At 41.4% G+C, this 23,578-nt stretch overlaps 1 protein-coding gene across 1 annotated transcript in view; it reads left to right on the top strand.

The window, feature by feature from the left end:
- The first annotated feature begins 656 nt into the window (after positions 1-656).
- Positions 657-23,578, top strand: part of hcrtr2 (hypocretin (orexin) receptor 2) — a 35,645-nt gene continuing 12,723 nt past the window's right edge. Inside the window, exons 1-3 of the mRNA XM_038737964.1 lie at positions 657-1,018; positions 17,470-17,648; positions 21,128-21,371. Coding sequence (XP_038593892.1) covers positions 799-1,018; positions 17,470-17,648; positions 21,128-21,371 — 643 coding nt within the window. The 5' untranslated portion in view covers positions 657-798. The remainder of the gene's footprint in view (positions 1,019-17,469; positions 17,649-21,127; positions 21,372-23,578) is intronic.

The raw sequence follows: 23,578 nt of genomic DNA, 5'->3' as shown, positions 1-23,578 counted from the left end.
GCTTAATTTAGTGTAATGATTTAAGCTTGTAGTTCTCCCATCAATAAGATCTTCTCTAGTCCATTCAGTCATTAGGTTACACAACAGTTGGTCAATGTTGCACCATTTTGGCCACAGGCATCTGTCAATTTTCTTTGAGTGTATTGCCAGCTCATGCAATTTCATCATTAAGGTTAACAGGGAGTGTAAAATGGTCGCAAGTCGTCCTTGGATTATTTATGCACCCCCTCCTTTAGAGGCTCAACAGAATTCTGCAATGAATTCAAAATAGATGAAGCAGCTGCAGCTCAATATCCACTTAAACTGACTCCAATACCTTGACTATCAAAGGCAAAAGTAATTGTCCTAAATGTTAGTAAATATAAATCTTAAAAAATAAATTACTTTAATTTAATATCAACATTATTATTATTATCATTTATAATCGCTAGAGAGAACTTTTTGAGTATTTTAATTTTCATATCAGAACAATCACAAATACCAGCAGGCAGAGTTTTCACCCTATAATCCCTCTGCTTCCCTTGCTCCCACCCCCCTTTCTCTTTCGCTGAGGTTGGTGTGTCGTCGTTGAAGTAGATCACAACCATCAGTTTTGATTTTGATTTTGGTGGTGTGACCATGCTGTGGTCGTGCTAAGGAGAAAAAGGAAAAATCAGCGTCACACTGACGAAGTCCGCGAAGCGCGTTATTATCGCACTACAGTGCCGCATCTTTATTGGCAGTGTGGTCGACAACCTGCGGTCACTGCGGACAGGGTTGACAGCAGGAATACGACAAACATATTAAACACATCGAAGGATGTCTGGGATCACTGGGAATTTGGATTGCGAGGAGTGTTTGTCTTCTGGGCATGTGGCCAACAGCACGGAGTTACATCTGCACTCCACTACTGTGGATGAGGACGATGAACTTCTGAGATACATCTGGAGAGAGTACTTACACCCCAAACAGTATGAATGGGTTCTCATTGTGGCTTACATTATTGTGTTCTTCGTCTCGCTCATTGGAAACTCGCTGGGTAAGTGGTACCTTTTGATATTATTTAAGCTCATTCATGCGTAACGAGTCCCGCAAAAATCAGACAGAAGTAAGCTACACCTTGAACAACTTTTTTTTGAGAACGTGATTGAGATTTTCGTCACAAGCAAAATAAAATAAAATCTCCCAGTGGCGACAATTTTAGTCCATTGTTTCTTTTGATGTTCAGTGCCGTTGGCGGCGCATCTGCAGATGGAGTAGGATCAAGGAGAATAAGAGTGTCTCTCATTGCAATCAAAGTGCTGCTCGAAATGATCAGAATTGGACTCGATGTGTTTGAAGATAGATGAAATGATATTGCTTATTAAACGCGGTGGTTGCTCCCAGTCCAGTTTACATTAATCTCAGTTTTCTACTGTTAAATGTGAGGAATCCATTGGTGATGCCCACCTAGCGCTAAACTGCGTTCACACAGAAAGCGAATTTCATATTCGCCTCGCTTTACTTGAGCGAGTTAGACCGCTGGACATTTTGAGTGTTCACACAAACACAGCCCGCTGATACTACTGCTATATGAACCCAAAGTAAACCTTTTGCTGTGATTTAATTGCAATAAATGGATCAAACTGATGCCGAAATAACTATGATGCCGTTTTGTTAGACATATGAATTCATGCTTTGTCAGGTCTGTCAGCAAGTGACAACTTTTAAAATGTTTGTGAGTGGAGTTCGGATCGATCAGAGCTATGCTATGCTAACCTGTTCACAGTAAAGTACAACGATAGCTGGAATAAAGTTACAGACACACATTTTCTGAACTCACCAGGTAGTTCAACTTCCTCGCTTTCTTTTTTCCAAGTAATGTCCAGCTTTGTCCGGTTTTTATATAAATATGAAGTAGTAGTCAAGCAGAACTCCAGTGCCATCCCACGCTAACAATAACAGTGGAACTGGATGTGCGCGGAAGCTAGCTGCCGAGAAGCGTGAGTGAAGATAAATCAAGTTAGTAACTAAAGTAAAAAGCTAATTTAATAAAAAGCAGCTAACTCTGATCTCCTCCCTTGGGTAAACGGTGTAGTTGTCAGAGCAGAATCCAGATCGACTATGGGTGTTTATTTGTCTGAAACCTGCAGCGCTGCTCTCCGTACACTTCCGCATTCTTTAGCAGCTCCCCATCGGCCTGAGGATAGTCATTACACCGCTCCTCTACAAACAATGCTCCGAAGCCGCCGGTGACGTTTGGACTATCTCACCGCTGATAGGCTTTCGCATCATGCATCAAGCATGAAAAAAATCTGAACTTGCGGGAACCAGCGAATGTCGCAACAAAGGCCTCATTCGTGCCGCCCGAAGCAGATTTGCGTCTTTGCATTGACTTTGTATGTAATCAAGCTGCCCAGAACGCTGGATTCGCTTTCGGTGTGAGTGCAGCATTACAACAGGCTCATTTCCCATCAGCAGTTTGATCAATCACAACCTCAACTCTTAATGGCCTTTTGTGCACATTTGTGTTGTTCATCTTTTTTGCAGGATTCCCACTTCTTTTATTATTGGAAGCAATTTTTCTTCACTGGAACCATTTTCATCATCAATGACATCACATTTTGATCATTACTGCTATCTCAGCACGCTCTATGGAGTACCGATCCTGACACATTCAGAAAAAAATAAATGCTCAATAAATAAATAAGCATCCGATTAAATACACAAAAAAATTAAGTAAATAAATAAATGTAGGTAGTAATTAAATTATACAAGGAGACATAAATGTATATATCTATTTTAATTACCTTATTATTTATTGTCCGTTATAATCTTCAACTTCATTTATTAATTACTTTTTTTTAAATGTATTTATTTATGTGTGTGTTTTAATATTTTTGTCTGTTTTATTCTTGCGTTGCATTTTCTACCCTATTTATTTTCACCCATGGTATTTATTTCTGCCTGTCCTTTTTACATTTCTGTATGCATTTCTGCCTCATTATGCAAATGAGGAGGGGCTGTGTCTCAAGGGGTGAACTTCTCTCCTATTGGTGGACCAGTCAGACAGGAGAGCTCTAGGCCTTCTCTGCCTGCAGACATCAACGAGCTGCTCCTCACACAGTCAGATGGCTTCCTTCAGTGCGCTGTGGTGTTTAGCAGCTCTGTTTGAAGACAATACTACCAGCCATGTCTTCCTTCTCTTTTCATGTAGACGCTCTGACAGACAGGGTTTTCAGTTTGCTGCATGCATGGACACAGAACTGCAGTATAGAGAGAAGCACACGGTCAGCTGGCTGCAGCTAAATCTGGAGTGCACTCGTATTCAATTCTGTATGGTAAATTCAGTTTTAACGGAGCAGAGCGAGCTGACAGGCAGAGTTACAGACTTTTTCTGTCGTTTCTCTCTTTACAAAGACGCATGTTGCAGTCTGAGAGTCTTCTCTGAAGAGGGCAATGAAGTCTCAGTAGTACACGATACGAGCACCACATACAACACAATTTATCAAATTACACAACCGATATACAGTATGAAAATAAGATTGATTGGATTATACTCAGTATAAAACCTGTTACATACGTCTATTAAAAGTAAAATAACACAAAAATGTCAGGGAAATTACTTTACTTAGATTTAAGTACTGCAGTTGTACATTTGAAATACCTTCCTACCTTTCTGATAGGAAGTTCTCTTGAGGTGGTATAAAACATTTCTTCTTAAATTCTGATTTGAGTTGTGGACAACTATGACCACATGAATTAAAAAAATTAAACATTTCACTGCCCAAGTCAGCTATAACACAAGCCTTGTCCATTAGACTACATGCTGTACAGTATTTGTAATTTGATTTATTATGCATTTCTTCTTCTTCGTTGCATGATTTACAATAATAAGTTGAGAAATGGGTCTGTTCTGAGTTGATCCTGCTCTGCAGCAGCTAATAAAGTCCATTTAATCCCCAAAATGCTTTCTTTTAAGCAGGCTGGAGCAGAAAACAACTCACCTTTCTCAAGTTGTACAGTAATGTCACACATGTGTATGAAGGTGGATCAAACAAGCTAATTTTAAATGTCAAAGTAGAGAGGAGCCTAGTAGGCCTATTCATTTTCATTCATTACACAAGATGAATGAGCTATGCAGACAGTTGTAAAGAAAGAACATCTTTTTCTTCTGTTCTCTACTTGTTATAGTTACACAGTATTAGGGGTGTGGGCTGTATTAAAGTATCCACTGTTCTCACATGCTCTAACACACTGTAACGATGAAATGTGTGCTGTTCTCTCATTCTTCTTCTGTATGTACACATAAACAACAAGGCAGGGAAATATAAAAGGAATTTATTTTATTGTTTGGGGGTTATTTGTTGCTCTCCTTCTCCTCCTTCTTCTTTTCCTCTGAAGAATATGGTTATGTTCTCCGCATGCCTCCTCCTGTGTTTTCTGTGTAAGACATAGAAGTACAGTAACTAACGTTAGCTTTCATTAAATCATTTCGACTGGTGAAGTGCAGTAAAGTTAACTTTAAATTGACTTCACCACCACACATAAAACACGGCTTAATAGCAATCACATTTAACAGAAGCATAAAATTCTTCTTAATGGTAACTGTTAAGCTTGTTAGTCACCACCACTAGCTTAAGAGCTTTAGCCTATATGATGTTAGCACTACATAAATTAGCCTAGCGGCTAACGGACTTTTACTCTCCTCATAGTATAAGTCGCTAATTGAAAACTCTGTAGGTCAGAGTGTCCACGTGAAAAGAGAAGGAAGACATGGCTGGTAGTATTGTCTTCAAACAGAGCTGCTAAACACCTCAGCGCACTGAAGGAAGCCATCTGACTGTGTGAGGAGCAGCTCGTTGATGTCTGCAGGCAGAGAAGGCCTAGAGCTCTCCTGTCTGACTGGTCCACCAATAGGAGAGAAGTTCACCCCTTGAGACACAGCCCCTCCTCATTTGCATAATGAGGCAGAAATGCATACAGAAATGTAAAAAGGACAGGCAGAAATAAATACCATGGGTGAAAATAAATAAGGTAAAAAAATACAAACGAAGAATAAAACAGACAAAAATAATAAAACACACGCTATAAATAAATACATTTAAATAAATAAAGATGACGATTATAACAGATATTTATTAATTACTTACATTTCTGTTAGCAGAAATGCATACAGAAATGTAAAAAGGACAGGCAGAAATAAATACCATGGGTGAAAATAAATAGGGTAGAAAATGCAACGCAAGAATAAAACAGACAAAAATATTAAAACACACACATAAATAAATACATTTAAAAAAGAAGTAATTAATAAATGAAGTTGAAGATTATAAAGGACAATAAATAATAAGGTAATTAAAATAGATATATACATTTATGTCTCCTTGTATAATTTAATTACTACCTACATTTATTTATTTACTTAATTTTTTTGTGTATTTAATCGGATGCTTATTTATTTATTGAGCATTTATTTATTTCTGTATTTATTTCTGAATGTGTCAGGATCGGTCCTCCATAGACACCCACGTGGAACAGATTTATATCTGCACACTTAAAGAACAGTATCATAGAGCTATCAGATAGTTCAGCTTTTTTTTAGATCTCTCTTAGAGATCTAAAGTTTGAAGCTAGATGTAGTGTTGCTCAGCTTGTGAGACTGAGAAAGTGTCATACATGAAAAGTTAATTAAACAATGCATGTGTGAAAAAGGATGATCTTGTGCATAATTCAGTTCCATAAATCAAAACCATGCAATCTTTGGATGAAACAAAGGTGCCCAAATAAAACATAACGTTAAATATGTGATGATTTTACATATTTAAAGACTTTTTCCAACCATATTGCGCCAAAGTGTGTAATACACCCGCTGATCCACCGTCAGTGTCATGCTCTGCCTCGCCTAAGCCTGCAAAGTACATGCGTGTATGAACATGCAGTACCAGCAGGGGGCAATAATAATTAAAGCAGAAAGGAGGAACGTGCTATAAAGAGGAAAAAGTCAGTGTAGGGAGGAGGGCTAGGTGGTCGGGTATGGAAAGCCAAAAGCAATTATTCACCTCTATTTTCATAGAATTTACATGAAAAGAAAGTTTTTTACGCTGTATATTTTGTCAAAACACTGGCTATTTTCTGCACTCTAATGAGGTACAGTTAAAAGGGTCATAAAAAGTTATACATTTTACAGCATTTTTCCTTAGGGAAAATAGCCCTTCTGTTTAGTGTAGCCAGTTAAGATGAAAGTTTCTATAAATTATCAGTAAAGAGTAAAGGGAATAAAACAGAAGATTTGATCCTGGAATGCTTGAATGTGTAGTCTACCTCTCAGACCATTAGGATACCAGCAGTTTGCTGTGATAGGAGTAAATTGGCTCTGGGTGCATATCTTCAGTGATGACCAATACGGGTTATTTTAAAAGACAGTAAGATAAGATGGGTTTATTCTTGGGCAAATCAATATTAAATCATCTGAATCCTGCAATTGTCTTGGAATGAATAAAGACAATTGGCTAGCTAGGCCCTGTCTCTTGGAGTAACAACAGTGACATACCATTTAAGGCATTTTACGCTGTAAAAAGAAGCGTTTCACTGTACCTCACTAGACCGCCGAAAATACCACTCCTGTCCTTGGTACGTTGGAGCTTTATTTTAAAAGTCTCACTGTAAGTTGTATATTTATTATTGCCAGCTGAAAACATAGATTTCTTGCCCAGGCAAGGCAAAATATGACACAGTCTCCTCTAGTAGCCCAGCGAGTCTATTACACGCTTAGATGTGTTGCAGGTTGCCTCTTCTCACTGAAAATGAAGTAGCAGCTATGGGAGTCAGAAAAAAAAACCCTAGATAGACCTATAGGATTGTGATATTTATAAGCAACACTAGTTCAATCCTCAGTAGTGCCATCTTTTAGTAACACCACATAAGATGCAGACAACTCATCCTGTCATACAGAGCAATCCAGCAGGTCTCTCAATCATTACAACGTTTACAAAAGAATCGGTTAACAGTTTCATATTAACTCATTAAAGTCAGCATGTTCTGTATTTCACTGTGAGAAAGCCACAAATAGGCAGCAAACATACAAGTTTGTCTTCTCTCTTCACCAGGAAAAAACATGGCTAATAATGTCTTTTACTCAGCCAGCAGGACAGTGTGTTCAGATGACAGTTGGTTGCGGCCTCAGTAATTACTCAATGAACTATGCAGAGGTTGTACGGCAGACTAACTGTTTTTTTTTTTTTCCATTGAAATTTGATTTGTAATCCAGGGTATCTGGGGCGAGTTATGTTTTATCATGGAGTTCATTAGTTTCAGAGCCAGAGCTGAAAGGTTCTCATTATCATCTTTTAGATGATGAAGCACAGCGTAAAAAATTGTAAACAGCAACACGCAAGGCTTTTGAAATCATCTTAGCTTTTCTTTATTTGTGCTCTGACGTGGTGTTTTCACCTCAAACGTAATTTGAAGAGGCAGAGGTGCTTCCAATTTATTTAAGGTATTTAAATTTTTGGCTACGTGTTCCTTGTTCTTTTTAAATTCAAAATGGATCAAATGACTATGTAATTAAAAGGAGTCACTCACAGTGAGAAACCCACAAAGAATTATCTCCCAGCTCTGCAGTTCCCCTCAGCTCTGTATAGCATTTTAGCATCTTTCAGCTCATTGTTTTGGTTTTACTACCCACAACTTAGCTGTTTTGGTTCAGTCTGAGTCTCATCAGCCTTGTTTCCAGACACAGTTCTAATCAACCACAAATAGCACACAAATAAAGTTAGCGACTTTATTGGACTTAACATTCATCAAGTGGCTGGAAACATAACTCCAAATGAATACTAATGTTGCTTTGGGTCTGTTGGATGTGTAAATAAGAAACACCAATAAGTTTCTGATATTAACATTGTAAGTTGATATTATTAAACCCAAATTAAGTCATTTATTTTTGGCAATTTGGGTGCAGAAACAAGCCGTAAACACAACATTGCCATATTAACAAGCCAGTTACTGATATGTCGAGGTTCTGGTTAGGGGGCACCAGAAGTGGCCTAGTTTCTTGGCAGGGTAGCAAAAGCTCCTACTCTTAGTGACCACCTCTTGTGAGCTCCTACCACAATGTTAGCATGATGTTGTTGTTAAAGGATCATTCATTCATTTATTTATTTATATCTAAGGCTCTTCAGGCTGAAGACTTTAGGTTGATGAGCCTCTGTTGCACTTTATAGAGGGTGACCACCTAGGCTACCAAGGTTCAGCCAGCAGCACATCAGCATCAGATGAATCAGTTTAGTACTAAATTGGATTCATTTAATTACGATCACAATAACAGGGAGCTCAAAGAGGGGTTATGTCTTTGAAGTCTTATGTCTTTGAACAGTTGAATCTGTTACTGTGGTAGCCACCCGCACGCCACAGCACAGCTACAATAGTTTTAAGTTGATAAAAAGCCAATTATTTCCTAATGAGTTCATAATTTAGATTATAGACCTCAGTTAATTCTTCTTTTGTTTGTCAACATCTCAAATCTGGCTTGCTGAGCGAGGGTTTCATCTTGTGTTGTAATCAAACAGCATATTTAAATAAGGGGGCGTATGGCAGTAGCAAAATAAATAAAAAGGCACCAGCTACTGTATGGCACTGTTGTGTTTTGTCAACCGTCCATCATGTTTAATGTACCCAAGGGCAGTGGTTGGCAATAGGCGGCCCGTGAGCCAGAACTGGCCTGCCAGCAATAATATCTGGCCCGCGGCCAAATTGCTTTGATAGCAGAAAAATAAAAAATAAATAAATTCATAGCGGTTGGTGCTGAAATAGTTCTCAGTCATGACAGCTAAAGTTACTCACATAATCACTTCCTCTAAAGTGATTGTGCCTTCAAAAAGTTTTTTGCAGCAATAGGCTACTTTATATCAAGGTTATTGAGAGCTTTTACTATGAAAAATTCTGAAGGACATTCAAAAGAGTCTCTGGCTTGCTTGACACACCTCTGAAAAAGCTGTCAGTAAATGTGTGATTGGGTTCCCCTGAATTTCCTCAGGGAAATGAAAATAAGCGTTCATAGGTTAATGAATGTGAATCAAACGCCGGGACCCGCGTAGACTCCAGCACATGCTTTATTGTGAGCTAACCATTGACAACTCCCCAGTTTCTCCCTCCCCGCAGGTCAAGAGTTTGGGTGTGATCCCAGCACACTTGAATTTCAAACTCACATTAATAATGTCACTCGGTCTGCATACTTCCATTTATGTAACATTAATCGCCTCCGACCATCTCTCTCACCAACTACAGCCATTCTCGTTCACACTCTGGTCACATCCCGCACTGATTATTGTAATTCTCTTCTCATTGGTCTTCCTGTCAAATTCATACATAAACTTCAACTGTTCAGAATGCTTCTGCCCGTATCATCACCAGAACCCCTTCTATTAATCATATTACTCCTGTCCTTCAGCAGCTTCATTGGCTCCCAGTTAAATACTGCATTGATTTCAAGACTCTGCTCCTGACCTTCAAGGCCATTCACAACCTCGTTCCTCTGTTCCTCATTGACCTCCTTCATATTTACACACCGACCCATTCTCTTAGGTCTTCTTCTATTCACCTCACTGTTCCTCCTGCTCGTTTGTCCACCATGGGGTTCAGAGCCTTCAGCCGCTCGGCCCCTTGTCTTTGGAACTTTCCACCAGACATTCGCAACGTTGACTCGCTTTCCATTTTTAAATCCCACCTGAAAACGCATCTTTTTAAACTGGCATATCCCACGTGATCACTATTTATCAGGTCACAGCACACAGCACAGTTTCCAGTTGTTATGTACCATGATTTCATGCACTGTAGTATATGCATTATAGTTGTTAATAGTATCGATTTATTGCTGTACTATTTTATTATGTTTTGTGAGGTGATCTTGAGTGTTCAGAAAGGTGCCTATACATAAAATGTATTATTATTATTATTATTATTATTTAACAATTAGGTTGGCAATGCAATATACTGTGCAATATTGATTTTTGTGCAGTAATAATCTATAATAATCTATGCTGACAGGTAATGTGCAATAATAATCTATGCTGCTAGACACCACTTGAAGATTCAAGTTAGCTGTTATTTATATTGAATATTTAGCTCTTATTTTATATTTATTATTGAACTATTACTACTTGAACTTAAAAAAAAAAAAATCACCTTTGGGTTGTCACTAAAGTAATCTTGTTGTGCTCGTGATCTCGAGATCACGAGAAAATGATCCTGTTATAACAAGAAAACAACAGTCGTTATCTCGAGATCACAAGATAATTATCCCATTATCACAGGAAAACTGAATAAAAAATGGATGCGTGGCCATTTATGGCTTCCATAAAATTACAATAAATTGCTTGAATCTTGATTATATTTCCAATATATAATACGATCAGCTTTGGCAGTGTAATTATTGCACTGAACACTAGAGGGTATACATGAGTGTATTTGCAACAATGTTCCAGTGCTATTCAGACTGTTTAAAATGGCATGTCTGATCAGAATGTTTGACTTGAAATGCAAATCTCATACCCCCTACGTCACTTCACATTCCTACCTTGGGAGTAGGAGTGAGACACTGTGAGTCAAAATGCATTGCTCATGAGCCTGAATATGATGGCCCTGGTCTGTAAATCCTGCACACTGTTTGAATGCTTAACAATCTCCCCCCTCTCCCCACTCTTCCTCTGCCCCAAAAGTCTAAACTGTTGCTGTGTGTCTCTGTTGAAAATTAGGTGGCTATGTAGAAACAAACAGCAAACAGAACAATTCTCCAGCAGGAATCTTTCTCATTCTTAATTCTTACTGAACGGTGAAAATGGGTGGTGGTGCTGTCTTCGCTTGCATTAGTGACGGGAAAAGTGAATCTTTTTGCTGAATCGGATCTTTAAAACTCAAAATTCAAAACTCAAAATTCAGTAAAATTAACTAATCTTTTTTTGAGTCATTTTGTTCATTTGAACTAGGCTGATTATTGCGGTGCTGTAGCCCTGTAAAAAAAACAGCGCAGTTCTCAAACAGGGAAGGCTTTGCTTTAGACAAAGTATAGTGCACAAATTCACTTTTTGATCCTCTCTATCATCTTTCTATAAAGCCCGACAGGGCCACAATCAAATTCAAACCATGTAAAAACCACGGAAATATGTTAATATTCAATAGCTAAATCCATCCATTTTCACAATCTGCTCATATTTCCCTATCTATGAATAAAATCTATATATTACATCATTTGCTGGGAATGTAGAAGTAACAAGCTTGACACACTATATGAATAAACACACTCTTATTAAAATTCAACCAATTTAATAATAATCTTGATAAAGCCATCAAGTTCTTAAAAGAACTCCAGCACAGGGAAAAGAACAAAGATATAAGCACATTATATAAACACCCCAGTTTGGGTCTGGATGCAGCAGACAGAGAGCTGTTAGCTGTAAACACACCACAGGCAGGGGTGGCTTGTTCATTTTGGGCCGACTGGGTGACGCTCCGCCAACACAGGTTAAAAAGAAATGCTCTCAAAGGCACTGAAAATGTACTAGAAATTCAGATTTATAGTACATTCATACTTCTAACATGCTTACTACAAGAATATTAAAGACATATTCTCCTGAGCTTTAACATACTTCTCAAAAGTATACTTTGAATAAATTGGTAATAAATATATACTTAATTAAACTTTTAATAAATATGCTTAGATAAAAGTAAGTTTTAGTCATTTTATTAAAATATATTTATTTAACTCTTAGTAAATACTATTTAGGTGTAATTTGTGGAAGTACATTGTTAAACAATTACACTTTTAGTGGGTTAAAAATATTTATGCCAAACCTGCTTCATTGTGTAGGCTACTGCAAAATATTGTAATTATTTATGTAATTGCCACATGTTTCAGCCTGATTTCCAGAAGTATGATTTTTAAAACATATTTTTTAAACAGTAAAATATATAATTCAAAAGCATATTATTTATTTTTTTTCATTTCTTTCTTAAATTTTTTTTTAATCAGGTAAATAGCTAGTTGAGATCACAGACCTCTTTCATAAGGGTAACCTGGCCCAGAAGGAAGCAGCACATGTTGTTAACTTAACAAACAACAACATATAGAAATAAGCATACTTTAAATCATGTAAATATACTTGTTTCTGTGTGTAAACAGTAAACACGTGTACACAGGGGCGAAGTGTGCCCTCCCGCCCAGCCCACTAGCGCAGTGCATTCAACCTGACCAATCAGAATCAAGGTTTTTAAAAACGACAACCCAATCTCACAGCGTGAAAGTCCGCTTCACGAAAGTTAACGCGTGAACGGGGGTTACGTACTGTAACCCAGATTTTATGAGTATAGGCGCAGCCCTCTAAGGCTATCGCTATTGGGTTTACCCGTTTCGTGCGCCTGTGTGGCACTGAGAAATTTAGTCTACGCCCACCCACAGCGTGGGCCTCTCCTACGTCCGCACCTTGTGTATATATACAACAGTGAGACCCAGCCTTCGGCTCCCAAGTGTCTTTTCTTCAGCACTGAGAACCAAGGTCCAGTGAGGCCCACAACTTAGAGGGCCAACAGGGGAAGTCCCTTGGACCGCTTCCTGTAGTGCACAAACAGATGCTGCGAACGGCGCCAGGCGGCCGTGCACGCCACGTAGCAGGACATTGCACGCACCGGGCAGAGGAGGTGGAACGTGGCGTCCCAAGCAGGGCTTGACAACGCATGTAAAATCAGCGGCAAATCCGACTGTGGGGCCGCAGGCCACGTCACCGGCCGGCGCCTTCGCACCCCCCTAAGGAAGCGCTTCACCAGGGGGTGGGAGAACACAGTCCTGTCCCCGAAGCCCTTGTGACAGGACAAAATGGCGGCAGTGTAGGTTTTAATCGTACTGAATGCCAGCCCCCTGTCCATGAGCAGCTGAAGGAACGAAAGCACCGCTGGCAGCGGGCAGGAGACTGGGTCCGTCGCCTGGTCCAGACACCAACGTTGGAAAGCCAACCACTTAGAGGAGTAAGAGGACTGAGTGGAAGCAGCTCTCGACTCCTGGATGGTGCGAACCACCTCACGGGAGAGACCTAAGCCCTCCAGGCGGCGCCTCTCAGAGGCCAGACCAAGAGAGGCTGGCCGAGGAGCGGGTAGCTCCTGATCGCTCCCCCTGCCTGAGAGAGAGCGTCCCCCCACCCCCTGTGGCCAGCAGCCGCTGGAGGCAGGGAAACCAAGACGCGCTGGTGTGCTCCGGGGTCACCACAATCACCGCCAGAGATGAAAATTGCAGGCGGTCCAGAAGGCGCGGGATCAGCCGCACCGGCGGGAAGGCATACAGCAGCCCGGGGGGGGCCAAAGGGGGTGAGCGAAGGCGTCCACTCCCAGCGGGGGAACACCACAGACCACCCACCACCCGAGAAAGGCAGGTTCCGCCCCAGCCCATCAGGGAGGACGTGAAGACCGAGATGTGGGACGTGACCCTGCCCAGGGGGACCCCGACCGAAAGAGAGAGGGGGTCCCACAAGTAGGCCAGATCTGGAGCCACCGACCGGGGAACAGAAACGCGGCACCGTCTCTGTCTCACCGGGTACACAACCAGGCAGATGAACCACCGCTGCAGCCTCCTCATGTGGAGAAGGCCCAGGGGAACCACCACGTGAGCCGCCGACGTGAGGCCCAAGAGCCTCATGACCGACAGAGCCGCCACCGTCACTCGTGGTACGACATGGTGGAGCAGCACCATCAGGTAAAAAAGGACCCTGATGCCAGACTGCCGCAGTGGCTCCAATGCCGTCTCGACACACTTGAAAAAGGTACGTGGGGCCAGGGAGTAACCAAAGAGCAGGTGGTTGTATTGGTACTGGGCACCTTGAAATGAAAAACGCAGAAACTTCCTGTGTCCCGGGATCACGAACACATGAAAGTACGCGTCCTTCAGGTCGATGGAGGAGAGCCAGTCTCCCTGGCGCACACACTCGATCACCTGTTTCACGCGCTCTTTAGGGCTCTGTTTGTGTTTTATTTCAAAACAGCTGGGGTTTCAAACAACAGTGCAAACAGAACAGGCACAGGAAACACACATTTCCTCCCCAAAATGTCATTGGCACTTCCCAGGGTGGCGAGGCTGTGCAGGGGGGGTGGAACATGAGCAGGCCAGAGCCGGAGCCTTGGGAGTGCGGTGCTGCGCCGGCAGGGCAGCCGCCGGTGGAGAGGCTCAAAGGTAGGAAGACATCGCTTCTGCAGGTAGTTTCTGTTCTTCTTTCTTCTAGCTCTTTAGACTTCAAGCTCAGTGCTGAAGAAAATAGGGAGCCGAAGGCTGGGTCTCACCGTTGTATATATACAAGGTGCGGACGTAGGAGAGGCCCACGCTATGGGTGGGCGTAGACTAAAATTCTCAGTGCCGCTGAAGGGGCAAACCCAATAGCGATAGCCTTAGAGGGCGAAGCCTATACGAAATAGAACCACAGTTGCTATGAGTCGTGAACTATTCTGCTCCCTGTGCTGCCTGCTTACCACAGACTGTAGCCAAGCTGTCACGTGACAAATGAACAACTGAAACCCAGAGACCCACAGTTATGAGTTGTGAGCTAATCAATTCTGTTTCCTGTGCTGCCTGAGCCCATGCAGCTGCCGTGTGACGAGTGAACGTAGCAGTTCAAGACATCCATCACATGAGTGAAAATGAACGAATTACTCACTGAACAACACAACACTAGCTTGCATTAATGGGAATCCAACCATCCTCCAGGGATGCCACCCTTTCATGTCTGGTTTTGAAAGATGAGACATCTAGGTCAGTGGTTGGCAATAGGCAGCCCGCGGGCCAAAGCTGGCCTACCAGCAATAATATCTGGCCAGATTACTTTTATAGCGGCAAAAAAATATATAATTATAGCGGCTGGTGCTGAAACAGATCTCAGTCATGACAGCAAAAGTTACTCACATATTCACTTCCTCTTAAGTGATTGTGCCTACAAAATAAAAGCATGAGAAATGTTTTGCAACAGTACTTTATGTGGTTTTTAAATGAGCTTTAACTTTCAAAAGAGTCTCTGGTTTGCTTGACACACCTCTGAAAAAGCCATCAGAAAATGTGAGATCGCGGATTCCCCTGAATGAGAAAAGCAGGAATTTCCTCTGCCTGGATATACTGGGGACACGAAAATAAGCGTTCATAGGTTGATGTGGACCAATCGGCAGGATGTACACACTCCTGCACATTCTTAATTGTGATATGTAATACGATCTCTTCGCAATCAATTTGTTAAAAAGGAAGAAAAAATACAGCTAGCAAGAATTGAACACTCAATCCTCCAAATGGGAGTCCTGTGCACTACTGAACTAATCGCATATACAGTAAATGTTAGAATATAAATGGTCAATTGATGATGTTCTGGCCCACCATCTGATGACTTGAAAGAATTCTGGCCTGATGGCAGACTTATTTGCCAACCCCTGGTCTAGGTTGTCTGTAGTTTTTGTGACAGTGCCTGTGGCTGCGTAGTTCCTGTACTCATGGTATGTACTCATGCCTTTCTCCAAGCAAAACAAAACATGTGCATCCAAGTTCAGTAGCTTACTGTAACTGTTGATGTACAAAAGTGCAGCCAGAATGTTTGTTTATATTGCAGCAGCTTGTTTTACCATGCCTTTGTATTGTGGGTAAAAAGATCAAATATCTTATTAATTGAAATATATGTGTTGATTGGCTAAGATGTTACTAGTTTTTAGTAACGTTACACCTTCATTGCAGATCTATCTATTGAATCATGGCATCGTAACGACTTCTGAGAATCAGTTTTATTGTGTACATGTACAAGAAATTTGACTTCGGTTTAGAGTTGGTTTCCTTGTACTTATACACAGAACAATTCACTGGGAGATAGAACTACACATACAGGACAACAAAGATAGATTTAACTAATATGTGTATACAAAGGGTGAAAAAATAGGTGAGTATCTTTAAAGATATATAAAAAGCAACAATGACCAACTATACAAGTAAAGATTTATGTAAATTGTGAACAAATACAAGCGTTGCATTGGAATGAATATTGAATGGGAAATAGAGTACCTACGGGATCTCAAATTAACAGTGTTGATTAGATATGCTAAAGGAGATAATTTTACTTGACTGTTTCCCATCTTTGATGTTGTGCGTATTTGCAGCTACAGTTGAGACCTTTTATTATTCACTACAGGCCTACAATATCACATCTGCATTTTAACACCGCCCTACAGGTCTCGAAGGCTTGAAGAAAATAATAACATAAGAAATATACACTTTAATCTGACAGCACGCAAGTGAATCTACACGCCCACTGACAGTCCATAATAACGGGCTACAAAGGTAGGCGCTTAAGTACCCTGGGCACTCCTGGTTCACCTGCTGGTATTATTATTGTACTCACCAAGTTTGTCAAAAACTCAGGTAAACTCCCACTGCAACGTTATAATATTTTTATCATCTTGAGGTTGAATTAATCCATGTCCGTTACATGGATAAGTAACGACAATACGTACTATATACTTACATTTAATGCATTTAGCTGACGTGATATTCATTATTCATTAGCTTACTTGTCTGCTTTTCAGTAACTAACATTTGTACTGTTTGTGTGTCTTTCACCAGAGGCTCGGCAATGTCAACACAGCTTAATGTATTTGATGATAACAAAATGGTTAGTGAGCTAGACTAAATATTATAAATGAGATTGTTGCCACACTTTATAACAGTTGCATATTGCTAGCTGCGGTGTTGTCGCTGTAGTCAGAGAGAGGCTCGGAAGCATGAACAAAGCTACATCCCGACCCGATACCTTCACGTTAAAAGCAGAATAGTGGCTGTTCCAAGCAACAGAGAAAACAGGTGTGTGCTTCATTTATAAGTGAGGCTACAACACATTAACAAAAAGGCAGTAAAAATTTTATTTATTAATAAGTGATTTCATTGAAAATCTACATATAGCCCCTTTAAATAATGTTCCATGCTAATGTCCCTTAAGTTACTCTATATAAATTCACATCACCAGGCAAAGCACTGATTTTCTATGCTGAACTATAATTAACAGTGAGTCATAAAGTAGCAGGTTAAAATTCTTTCTGCCTTGCTATTTACTAATGATGTCTGTTAACAGGAGCAGAAAGTATATTCTGTTCTAAAAAGCTACTGTGATTTACTTGTTCAGTTTTACATTTGCGGTTTATTATTTGTTTATTATATATTGCATCAAGCATACATCACGCTCTTTATGGATGAGAAACCACTCTACTGTGACAGTCTCAGCACATGCCACACCAAATCATGAAAATGTTACTTTCTGTATGTATATTCTGATTCATGAATATTTTGCCAACAGGAACAATGACATAGACAGAACTATAACTTATTTTTAATTCAAACTCTATAATTTGCAGCATGCCTCCAAGACAGTGGTGATACCCCACACTAATGTGCTAAATATTTTCTTTATTTTCCTTTATTGAGTATTTGAGCAGACTTTGATTGTGCATCATTGTCAGTTTGTTTTGCAGTGTGGAAAAACCGCCACATGCGCACCGTGACCAACTATTTCATAGTGAATCTGTCCTTTGCTGATGTGTTGGTCACCATCATCTGCCTCCCTGCGAGTCTTGTGGTAGACATCACAGAGACGTGGTTCTTTGGAAACACTCTTTGCAAAGTTGTGCCTTATTTGCAGGTAAGAGATCAACTTTGACATCTGTGTTTCGCACAGGATATTAAAAATCTTGACCTGATCTAAACCACTTTGCTCATAAAAGGTTTATCACTATCACAAGGCCCTGGCTATTTTGATTAAATATATTTATTTCTCCAAATTCATGAGGGTAAAAAATGCTTTTTTCATATCCCATGAGATGAGCACTGTGTGGGACCTTTGATGTTATCCCATGAGGATTTAATGCCTCAAGCAAGTCTTTTGCTTTCTTCAATTCGTCCCTACTATGCCAAAACATCATGCCAAGAGAAAGTCATGCACTTTATTTCACACTGTAGGCCACATTTATGTAGTGAACTCCAACACTACCCTGCGCATATAATGTAACCTATACATTAAGCAAAGCCTACTATACTCTATACACATATCCAAGTGAATTTTTGCTCGACCATATCTCAAATTTTGGTCCTCGGTAACTGTGATGTACACTTTCAGGATGGACATAACACATCATACAAATTAGGGGTCTGTTTGAAGGCCTTCATGTTCACATTCACCCGGTTTGCTTTTGTGTGCTTTATCAATGAAATGTAACTGCTGCTGCTACATGTCTGCAAAGGCCACCTCCTGCTGTTTTTATGAACCCAGAATGCTCCCAAATTAGTTCCCGCTTGCAAATTACTTAAATTTGCTGACATTTTGCTAGGTTCTTCAATTTCCTGTGCTGTATTGAATAAAGGGAGATCATCCCCAAGAGTAGAAAAAAGGAAGTACCACAAGCAATAATATCGCCATTTGAAACAGTATGTTGTAATGAAACAACTGATTCCTGAAAGAAATCATGAAGCAGTAAAGGAAACTGTCAGGAATAAATGTTGATTTATTGAAACTGCAGCACCACAGATAAAGTTGTCAGTTTGTAATTAATTAATTGCAACAAAAGGGATTGGTTCACAGCACAGAAACATTACACTGGAAGCCCTTAATGGAAGCTCAATGCTGCTGGCTTAGCTTGTATTGAAGGTCTTTAATACTTTTAATGTGTTAACAACAGGGTGCCACAAAAGCAACAACATTAATATTGTTTTGACCCAAAACTGACATCATGTTTTTTGTTTGAGAATTACATTTGAGGTGGTGTCCTCTGACTTCCATTGATTAACATTTAAATGTCATTAGATGTTCACATTAACCAATTTCTTTCAGTCTGTAATTACACATTCTCTGGTCAATGCACTTTTTGAAATCCTGAACACAATACAGGATTAAATGGTGCTAGAAGTACCAGCAGGTTAAGGTATTTTTACTACTGCTGGGCACTGTAGTTGTTTTGCAGGTATTACCCAAACAAGGAAATTGTACATTTGTTAGGGACTATTTTCAGGGGCAGATTAATGCACATTTGGTGCACTAGTGAATATTACACAGGATGATTAACTCAGAATAAAATACACTGCACATGTAGTCAACGGTGTGACTCATTGATGTTTTTTGATATTTTTTGGATGATGGCACAGAAGTTATGTCAGGCTATCGGATCAAATCGAATATGGACCACATATGAAAGTGGCCCAAATCTGAACTGGAAAAGATCAGATTCCATGTGACTTGGCCTGTTGACACTGTTATAAAAAGATCAGATCTGAGTCATATATGAGAAAAAACTTCAGATTTTGGTCACTTTGGCCTGCAGTCTGAACGTAGCCTAAGACATTTTTCCTACAGGCTGGTCCACTCTGTAGGCAGGTCTCCCTGTGGATTCTATATTTGCATCACATTCACATTCTCAGCCTCAAACATCACCATCCCAGATCTGTTTCAAGGCTTCCACTGCCCCCCACTCATTCTTCACACACCTTGAAAATAACAACACCTACATCAGAATGCTATTTGTGGATTCACAGCATTCAATACAATCTCCCTCATAAAACTGATTGGCAAACTTAGCACTCTGGGCTTGAGTTGCACATTCTGCAATTGGACATTGGACTTCCTCACTAACAGACCCCAGACAATTTGGATTGGCGGTCACATCTCCTCCACTCTAGTGCTCAACACCCGAGCGTGTGTTGAGCCCCCTCCTGTTCACAAAGTACACCCACGACTGCAGCCTATGACATGGAGTCAACTCTGCTGTGAGGTTTGCGGACAAGACCACCATCATTGACTGGATTACAAACAACACTGAGACTTCATATCAAGAGGAAATTAACAATCTTGCAGAGTGGTGCACAGAGAACAACCTACTGCTCAATGTCCAAAAACCAAGGAGCCGCAAGCTGTGAGACTTTTAAAATCATCCCCCTCAAACCATCAAAATGAATACCTTTTTGTTATGTTTTGGCTCTGTGTTGTTTGCATGTGTGTGGCATAAATGAAAGTACATTTTGTTTTACAGCCTTTTATTGTAAAATGACCAAGCTCAACATATGTCTTTTTCTGTTCTCTCCCTTCTTCTTAAGACCTTTTAATGAAGAAAATTCGTCACCAAAGGTGATCTAGTATACCTAGTGTTGGAGCTCAGCGTTTATTTCCCACAGCAAATGAACCTCCCAGATCCCACTCGTTTCTCTCCCACATGAAATTGGTGGGGCCACTGTGAGCTGAATGGACTCCATGGGACAACAATCTGATAACCACACTGAAATGGGATGAGAGCAAATATAGGAAGTTTCTCATACTTCAATATGCCACATCTAATTGTGGTGCAATTTCACAAATCCATAATTGAAATCTCATTTTTCTGTCATCCTGCCCTCTGTAGTGTATAGTCTGTGTGTCTCCTCCTGTCTGTGTCAGATTGTCTCACTCCCTGTGTTCTTTGTTAGTGTTACATGTCTCCCATACCAGTTTGTTGGATTACTTTGTTGTCTTCCATGCCTGGACTATTGCATTTCTGTTAGATTGTGGATTTTTGCCTGTCTAATGTTCAGTGAAATTTGCCTCACCAAATTAATAAATGCCATAAACTGTACCTGTTCGGCTTGAGTATCTTGCATTTGGGTCCAAATTGAGTTCACCTGTGTCTGTACTGGCAGACACAGACAACAGATTCAGCATGTTTTACTGCAAAACTGATCAGTGATGTTTTGCCATTCAGGTTTTATTAATGCTGAATATCTTATGTCTGTTGAAAAATGCACGACAATGAATTAACATTCACCATGGAAAGCAAATTGATTTTATCTAAAGTATTCGATTCTTGAGTAATCTCTCTGGCTGGTGGCTAAAGACTTGCTTTATAGCCATGTAATGTTTAAGATTTAAAGCAAACCCCTAACTCCTGCCAATTTTGGAATAGTGTTCCTTATTAATGTTTACTATTGCTCATAATGTCAATATCAAATTCAGGTCAATCTCTCATGTGTCACGATGCAAACCAGGACAAAATAAGAAGCTATAGGATCTATTTTTGGTTTCTGACTTTGTTCTCAAAATACAATTCCCAGAACATTTTTTTCTCTGACTGGTGTTTCGTTTTTTTCTTTTTTTCCCTCCAGACCATCTCAGTTTCTGTATCAGTCCTCACACTGAGCTGTATTGCCCAAGACCGATGGTATGCTATCTGCCACCCGCTGATGTTCAAGAGCACAGCCAAGAGGGCTCGCAAGAGTATTGTTGTCATTTGGGTTGTGTCCTGCATCATCATGATCCCTCAAGCTATTGTGATGGAGTGCAGTAGCCTGCTGCCTGAACTAACAAACAAGACCAGCCTGTTCACTGTGTGTGATGAACATTGGGGAGGTTAGTGACGAATCTCAGTCACCCAGATCATAGTTATCCAAGGTGGTTTAAAGGGGCTATATGTAGTTTTTTTAATCACTTTTTACTGCCTATTTGTCAACAGGCTGTAGCCTCACATAGAAATGGACCACAGCCTGTATTCTTGGTTGCGGTAGGGGTTTTTTTATGCACGCTCCCTAGCCTCTTCCCTACTACACCGCAGCAAACAAAATGCAGTCCACTAACACTATAAACTGGGCCCAAGCACAGTTAAGCTGGACTCCGGCACGGTACGCTTGTAGTATGATCGCTAACCGTGCCCGAGCACCGAACTCGGACGTAAATACCACCGTGCCATGCGAGAGAAAGCGCTTTTTTCCCCCAAAGAGTGCAGGGTATCCCACAGAATGACAGCCTAACTGTGGCGCGGGGTGGGGGGGTGTGCTAACCTCGACAACCCAGTTGTAATCTGATGCTAACATAGCTATCCTTATTAGCTAGACTCTTTACATGCTTGCTAATAACTTTTTGTAAGGTGGAAATCCAACATCGACAGCATTCTATTTTGTATAGGCTTCACCCTCTAAGGCTATCGCTATTGGGTTTACCCCTACGCTCATGCACGGAACTGAGAAAAGCTTGTCTACGCACACACACAACGTGGGCCTCTCCTATGTCCGCACTTTGTACACACACACACAACAGTGAGACCTGGCCATCGGCTCCCATTTTTCTTCAGCACTGAGCTTTCTAAAGAGCAAGACGTTTGTCTAAAGAGCAGAAGATTCCTGAAGTGACTTCTAGCAAGCTGTCGGGTCAGGGCGAGACGCCGCTTCGTCCGTACGGGTGTGCGCCGTCTGCCACATGGGCTACATCATTCCGGGGGATCTGCATCCCCACTGCGAGGCTTACCTCGGACCAGAGCATGCCGGCTGAGCACTCACTCCCAGTTCGCATTGCCTGTTCTGTGCGCTTCTTACACCTGATGAGCAGCAGCGCCGGGCGGATAGCTTTGCCGTTCAGGAGGAGGAGGTGTGGAAGCCCACCCACTCCCTGGACGAAGCCCTGGACCTACTGTTACCGGAAGAACAGGAGTTGAACAATCCCACTTCTTCTATTCTATCCAGCGGCTCCCGGCTTTCCCCTCGCCAGGCCTTGGCGATCGCTTGCCTCAAGGTGGGCGAACCCAGCCTCGAGGTAGCGCTCTCCAGCGTGGTCTCTGTCCCGCTATCAGCCACCACCTCCCTGCCATCCATCAGCGGCCTCGTCAGAGAACTTCCTTCCATCATCCAGAGAGCTGCTGCCCACTGTCACCTGGTTGTTTCTCCGGCCCAAGAGCTCTCTCCCCTGGACAAAATGGCTGGCGTTCTCGCTCTCAGCCCCGCTGACTCATTGCCGTGCTCCCAAAGCGCCGGTTGTAGCCTTCTCGTGTGTGTTGGAGTTTTCACGGTGTGGAAGGTGGTCGAACACATCGCCACTCTTCTGCGGAACCAGCACGTACTGGTCTGCACCAACAACAAGGCAGCAGCAGTCTACATAAACCTCCAAGGCGGGGTAGGCTCGGCAAAGCTGCTGAGCTTGGCCAGGCGGCTGCTGCACTCATCTGCACTCCATCAGAGCAGAATACATCCTTGGCGTGTTGGACAGAGGAGTGGACATCAGCTCGCGTGAAGATCCACTGCTGGGGGGTAGACGCCTTCGTGCACCCACTATGGCCTCCTCGTCTGTTGTACTTTATGCTTTCCCACTTATTCGGCTGCTGTTGGGTCAGCCGTGGAAACTCTCTCAGGCTGGAGGCGCGGCCAGCCCCTGTGGGTCTGGCTGTTGAGAGGCGGTACCTGGAGGGTCAAGGCCTCTCCCGGGCAGTGGTGTGCACCATCTAGGTGTCGAGAGCCGTCTCTACTCAGTCCTCGTACTTGGGCACAGTAAAAGGCTACCGGGCCTACTGTGAGTATGCCCTTTGATTACGTTAGTTTGTTTGCTAACGCTAATCCATATTACTATCCTGTGTACCACCAGTATTATGTCAAAGTGTTGATTTTAGCCTGCAAGTAATGATGTAATGATTGCCCCTTTAAAATCAAGGGCATCTGGAAGTCCTGTTGCCCTTTTATTTTAACCCACCTTGGATGACTGGGGAGATTAATTTGCACAAATACCACTCAACCACATGAAAGCATTGTGTCAATCTCTCTCTTATGCTGCCAGATGCACAGGATAAACTGAGA

This window comes from Micropterus salmoides, unplaced genomic scaffold (genome assembly GCF_014851395.1).
Source record: "Micropterus salmoides isolate LMB-PRFRI ecotype aquatic unplaced genomic scaffold, ASM1485139v1 Ms_hic_scaffold_22, whole genome shotgun sequence".
Taxonomy (NCBI): domain Eukaryota; kingdom Metazoa; phylum Chordata; class Actinopteri; order Centrarchiformes; family Centrarchidae; genus Micropterus; species Micropterus salmoides.
This window is presented reverse-complemented; position numbering and strand designations above follow the sequence as displayed.